A 7,024-nucleotide genomic window follows, 5' to 3' on the forward strand; every position below is an offset into this window, starting at 1 on the left:
CTGCCATCGATTCGCTGGTTATTTCATATCCAAAGTCGCTGGTATATTGACTGCACATAGGGCATAATTCGTTCTCTATTGATCGCAGAACTAAAATGAAACAAATCAAAATGTTAATCAATAGACTCCTATTAAGTCGACCCCTTTAGGAAGCGAAGGCGACAAAATGCAATTTGGGATAGAAAAGTATCAACCCATGACGTCTTGTGTCTCGCAAATAAAAATCAAGAACGTGCGGAGTATATAGGGATTAACCGAAGGATGCCCGCTTGGCACTTTTCTCTAACGGTTTTTGTCTATGTTACACTTCTTCAAGGTAAGCTCAATTTCATTCTCCACAATTTTCACAAATTATTGATTTATCTCGTATATTTCTACTTTGTTTATGCAAGTCAACCAAAGTATACATATTTAATATGATAATGCTACATCTCAAGTGATTTGTGATAGATTACTTGGCGTATTTGATTTACTCAAATACAATCCAAGATATAGGGAGGGGGATCTTTTATGATATAGTTCAGTCAGAAAAGGAAAGGGTATTTCTGATAAGTTTTATTTTCCTTAATTGCTACCATTGCTTATAGATCTATCACATTACATGAACATATACGCGATTGCTCTTGATAACATAATGACAACTTCAATTAATTAACTCTGTAAGACTTCTTTCTGATATATATATATATATATATATATATATATATATATATATATATATATATATATATATATATATATATATATATATATATATATCTGTTATAATTAAAGTCCCATTTACTAAATCTGTAAAAACGAGAAGGTTTACTGATCTTATTTCTGTCGATAATATCTGTTGATTTCCATTACTGCGTTCATTATCTACCATGAGTTTTCGTATACATTTTAACAACTTAAACAAGAATTGAAACTACTTGTATATTTTGTATAGTTACAAACTGAGATGGATATCAGGGTTTTCGAGCCCGTCATCTTTCAATAAAATGTTAACCAATAAGTTTAACTCGAAGATGTGAGATAACACATATTTTACACAGTTTAAATTGTGATTTTGGAATAGAGAGAGAGAGAGAGAGAGAGAGAGCAATACTTGAAATGGATTAAAGTAACGTATTACCAACTACATGTGTTGCTTTGTCCTGAAATGTTATATTCTGAAAAACAGTTGTGAATTAAGTGTTAATACGAAAGCTCAATAAACCAGTTTTAAACAAACAAGTAAACAATACTAATTGCTGCAATCAATTACAAATTCATACCACTGAGTATATTATGGTTTATTTAGCATAAATCTTTGCTTAGGTAATAGTTAAATTAAAATGAACAAGTAAGAATAACTCTTCTTTAGTTTTATCCATCTTTAATTTTTTTTTCAAAAAAAGCGATTAACTTATACCTCTATCACCCCTCAAACATATTTTACTTCTCTCTCTCCCTCTGTTGAGATATATATATATATATATATATATATATATATATATATATATATATATATATATATATATATATATATATTGAAATGACTGTTTTTATTTTCTTCAAAATATCCACAGGTGAAAGCGAGTCCTTAAACTGCTACCAATGTACTAATGAGAAGACTAATATACATTGTGTAGATGACTATAATGTTCAACGCTGTGATAGAGGAATGGACACCTGTCAAACAATTACGTCATACTCAGGTAAAATCAAACAATTACGTCATATCCAGGCAAAACTTTTTTTTAATTCATTTTTTTTTTAGTTGTACTGGTTAAAAGACAAATAGTCCGAGGTGCAAGTAGGAAACCAGTAGAACTAAAGTCTCATCAGAGACTTCTAATTTTAAGTTCAGTTTTACAAAACAAGATTTTTTCATCTTTTTTTTTGTACTTTTTAATGCAATAAACATAAGCATCTGCACAAGTTCTTTAAACAAAGCAAAATCAATTATCATTAATGAGCTGTAAATGAAATCGATGTTGTATACAGTATCGATATATCAACCCCCACCCACCTACCCCCCATTTTAGGTCACCTAAGTCACTCAGGTGACTTGTTGCTACCTGTTTTTGTCCTAAGTGCATGATTATAATGAACATTACCACTTCCAAAATTATGAGATTCATTGCCCTTGAGACAAGGGATTTGGTGTTAGAATGGGACTCTAGTGATCATATAGTGAAAATGCATTAATTCTTTGAAAAACTTCTTTCTTCCTTGGTAGCAGTATTAGGTGCATGGCAATGATGAGCAAGAGTGCCTCTACCTAAGACACAAAATTCATTGCCAAAGGGGTTCTGGTGTTAGGACGGGGCTCTATTCATAATACAGTGAAAATGATTAATTCTTTGAAAATCTTCTTTCCCGTTCCTGGGTTTAAAGCAGACAAACTAAACTTGTGCATGGTTATGATGAGCAAGAGAGCATCGACCTAAATTACAAAGTTTATGACCCAAGGATCAGGAGTTCTGGTGTTATGGCAGGGTCCTATGAACATATATTGAAAATGTATTACATATAATTCATTGAAAATCCTCTGTATCTGGTATTTAGCACACAAATTAAATGCATGGTTATATGATGAGCAAGGGTGCCTCTAGGGTTAGGGGTTGTGGTCTTAGGGCGTGGCTCTACATATATTATAAAAAAAAAATGCATTTTTTGTTGAAAATCTCTATATAACATACACATTAAGCAGACAATCCAAGTATATGCAGTAGTTTCAATGAGCAGGGGTGTTTTATCAGATGTGTTCAATTCATAACCAATGCGTGAATCAGGGGTTCTTGTACTAGGGCAAGGCTCCTTCAATTTTACGATTTTTCTCCTTTAATTCCTTATTCACTTAAAATAAAAAATAACTCAGGTGACCGTTTATGTCTTTTAGTCTTTTGTTTTCTTTATTTTAAATTATAATAATAAATTATTTTAGGATTTTGCCCAGATAACAAAATCTTTTCTGTAGAACATTTTTTTGTGCGAAAAGTACTGTAATGATGCAAACTTTTTTTCCAGACGTGTCAGAGAGGCTTTCCATTTTGAAGTCTTGTACAACGAATGTGTCCTGTCACCTTCAGAAGCAGGAGTACTACAGATCCTGTAATCTAGTCAGTCCAGGATGGGTGTGTGTTTATTGTTGTCACCATGACAAATGCAATATACACGCGGCTTCCGGAACAATATCATCTCTGAGGACCAAGTCGTTATTAAGACAAATATTGGATTATATTTTCCTTTACTTGATAATTTCTGTGAACAAGTACATTTCTGTATTGATGTTATAACTGGAATGTAATTAAGTTTCAGACACGTCTTCCAATGCCATAAATTCTACAAAACTGGAGCAGCAAAATTGATACAGTGATTCTGTTTGGGATTTGTGTTTTTTCTCCTACAGCACCATTAATGGCATTCTCACTTGATGCTGAAAATCGAAGAAACTTGGGAAAAGAGCAGTGCAACATTGGTTACTTTTCCCATTTCTCCATGAATTTAGTTTTAAGTTTTGACAGAAAAATCATAAAACGAAAAAGAAAAAAAAACAAACAAACAAAAAACAAACATCGATTTCATGACGAAGGATAGAGCAATCTTCGTGCACATTACTCGTAAAACTAGTTGCTGTTTTTTTTAAATTAAAAGGTGTTTCTCCAAAGTGTGAGAGAGATATAGTGAAGATATAATGGAAGACTGGGAATTATTTAAAGGAACCCTTTGTTGATAGAGATTGGGAGAAAAACAAATTTGACCTTATTTAGTGTAATATAAATTGTCAAAAGTTGTTTTATAATACAGAATGCCTATAATCCTTTTGATTACAAAAGAAAATTTAAAATTTATGTATATATTTTATTGAAATACAAATGCAATTTTTTCATGTGTTTAGAGGAAATATAATCATCAATATTGAATATATACATATATATAAAAAAAAAATACACCTCTGTTATATATACTACATGTCCAAGTTAATTCTACGTTTAGCGCCCGCGTGCGCCTTGGTTTTTCACAAACCATATCAGAAAAAAAAAACACAAAATCAGGAGTCCTTAAATTGATTCTTTGAATTTCGTCGATTTCTCAAAATAATTCTGTACAGTATGTCATATTAGGTGTTTTTAAAGTATTTAATGCCTTGATTTTGTTGAAGAATAGATATTTCTTCTAGAAAAACAGTTTAATGAAATCGTTTCGTTTGAATGACGTCATTTGTATGACTTTTAAGTCTGTGTTTTATGGGTTTTTTTTTTTTTTTTTTTTGTTTTGTTTTTTTTTTTTTTTTGCGAATGCAGGTTTTTCGAAAGATGGATGGACGCTAAAATAAACAGAGAAAAAAACTTGGAATGGCCTCGTGTAGAAATGCTACAAATATAACCCCCTTTTTTCTTTCTCCCTATTAAAAAAATCTAAACTATGCTAAAAAGAAATAAGGATTAAGGGGCACACCCTATTGGGGGGGGGATTAAAGATGTAAAGATGGTTGAAAAATAAAGAGGAATTATTTAAGTATGAATTAAGGACCTAAATATTAATGTACCCATTCTGTTTGCTTAAATTTGTACAAAATGCTATGTATCTCTTTATGCTAAATTATTAAAGATTTATACCCCCCCCCCTTTTTTTTCACGTGCCAAGTATGAGCTTCTATACATTTCCTCTGAATTAATTAGGAATTTTAGATATTTGAACACTGTGACTTTGACCCTAATCTTGGGTCACGTGTTTGTTTCAAGTAATGACCATTGAATCTTTCTTCACGTTCTATTCCGTGCAAGTCAATGACTCACAGAAGCCCCATGGGCGGATACAGGGTTTGTGATTAGGGGGGGGGGGCGTGGATAACTTTGTTCAGGCAGGGGGTCTGGGGGCCGCCTTAAGGCCCCCAGGGGGTCCAGGGCGAAGCCCTGGTGGGGGCCCAGGGGGCGAAGCCCCTGAAAGCTCCTGGGTTTTCGTGAATTTTAGAGTAAAACCAGGCACAAAAATAGTGGTATTGATTAGTTATGTACACTATGATATTTCACTTTTTAAAAGAAAAACACACACACACAAACCAAAAAAAAAAAAAAAAACACAAGATAAGTGTGTTGGGTAACTTCGACCGCACACGGGGTATTTTCGATCGATGTGCAAATATAAACGAAATTATTCGCGTCATCTCTAATTAAAATATATATATATATATTATTTTAAATTATTCTGTTGTTAAACATAAAAGATTGTGAAAAAATGCTGACAAAAAAGTAATTTTCAAAATGTACCTAATTTGAAGACATTAAATGCACCAGGTGCCTTGAGACTGACTTAATTACCGATTTGTCAAGGTATGCTACAAATGTATATATATGCGCAGGCATCTAAACCGCATGTAAACAGAGCAGATGATTTTTTCACTGTTATAGAACTAGTTTCTACGGAGTATTCTTATACATAATACTTATCCTAATATTTTTTTTTATACGGACAGTGGTCATGATTCTTTTCTGGTAACAAATAGCATTGCGTCATTTTCATTGGTCGAACTGAGTTACCCGCTGACGCCGTATTCATGCATGGGTAACTTCGGCCGATTTCTGTTCAGCTGCATGATTTGCATTTTATTTGTAAAAACTAAATTAAACATTGAAAAGGTATGAATTTAAGTTGCAAAATTAAACATATAGTAGATAAATTTCACGCCAGGAATTCCACTGTGTCTGTCTATATATACAAGATATTTTCAGAGGTGATAAACTGATAATTCCCCGCAATGGTTTAAAAATACTCGTCCGTAATTTTTCGGGCGATAAAGTTTCTTCTTGGATGTAATTTTCCAGTGAAGAAATAAATTTCGCCTATTATTATCGACATTGATTTGTATATGAAAAATGCATTTTCTTTCTGCATAAAATAGATGTGTGTGCACTATACTGGGTTATAAACAAATTATTTTAAGGTATTTATGAACGGTCGAAATTAACCAGGTGGTCGAAGTTACACCATCCTAACCTATATCCTGACGTTAAATTCCATTTATATGCATGGAAAGATTATGAGATGTGTGTAATGAAAAAAGTCTAGTATCTATGTAAGTAAATTACTGCATAGTTACACCATTTGATAAATAAATACATCAATCAGTGGACGGGTTTGTAACGTAGACCATCTGATTTTAAAATTCATTTATTTACCTTCGACCAGCCTTTAAATATTGCAGTATTTTTCCTTGCATCATGAAATTGATAAGTGCAGTATACCCTTCAAACGAAATCGGGAGACGTTTTCCGGTTTGAATAATTATGAGATAATATTCATAGCCTAGGGAAGTGCGCCCCCCCCCCCCCCCTTAAAGCCGCCAGTGAGCCCAGTCTGGTATGCAACTCAGTATACAAAACTACTCTTTACTCGGGCAATTAAATTAGATGTGTTTTTTAAAATAACGTCTTCCCCTTCTCCAATCATACCTCTACTCCATATGACCTTGACGACATAACTAAATTAAGTCAAGGTCTTGACACACCTTAAGGTCATAAGCAACAAAATACACTTGAATTGGGTTCCAAAGTTACAGCTTGCAACCATGCACTCAGCTGGAATACATTCCAAATTTATGGCCCTGAATGTCACAATCTCTTTGCTCAGTGATCTTGAACTTTTTCAGATATGAATTTCACTTAATACAATAACACACTTGTAAATCACCAACAACCACGTTTCAGTGACTTATTGTGTAGTGACCTCTACTTATATCATCTTGAGTCAAGCTTGACACACATTCTAAAATATCAGTAACTTAGTGTTTTTGCATAAGCATTTACATCAGGTCAACACTGCAGGTCAAACGTCCTTCAAATCACAATTATTTTAAATATGTAGGCCTCATGATGGTCCAACCATGTTTTTGAGTAGAGAAGTTGAAAAAATTATATAGAATGTGTTAGATATATTCTTGTTTTACACTTTCATAATTTTTTTTCCTTCTTAAAATGCATTGTCTGTATTAATGTTCAAGGTATCATCATTTCAGAAATGTTCATCATAAAATTAAAATAAAATCAGCTCA

General features: G+C 32.8%; 1 protein-coding gene across 1 annotated transcript; it reads left to right on the top strand.

Annotated features, from left to right (window-relative positions):
- On the top strand, positions 1-3,891 carry LOC133179457 (prostate stem cell antigen-like). Its single transcript, XM_061314212.1, has 3 exons — positions 1-316; positions 1,557-1,685; positions 3,001-3,891. The coding sequence occupies exons 1-3, from the start codon at positions 262-264 to the stop codon at positions 3,267-3,269; spliced, it is 453 nt and encodes a 150-aa protein (XP_061170196.1). The 5' UTR covers positions 1-261; the 3' UTR covers positions 3,270-3,891.
- Positions 3,892-7,024: the final 3,133 nt, after the last annotated feature.

Source organism: Saccostrea echinata, unplaced genomic scaffold (assembly GCF_033153115.1).
Source record: "Saccostrea echinata isolate AGI-Se365-2 ecotype Australia unplaced genomic scaffold, CSIRO_AGI_Sech_v1 ptg000004l, whole genome shotgun sequence".
Lineage (NCBI taxonomy): Eukaryota > Metazoa > Mollusca > Bivalvia > Ostreida > Ostreidae > Saccostrea > Saccostrea echinata.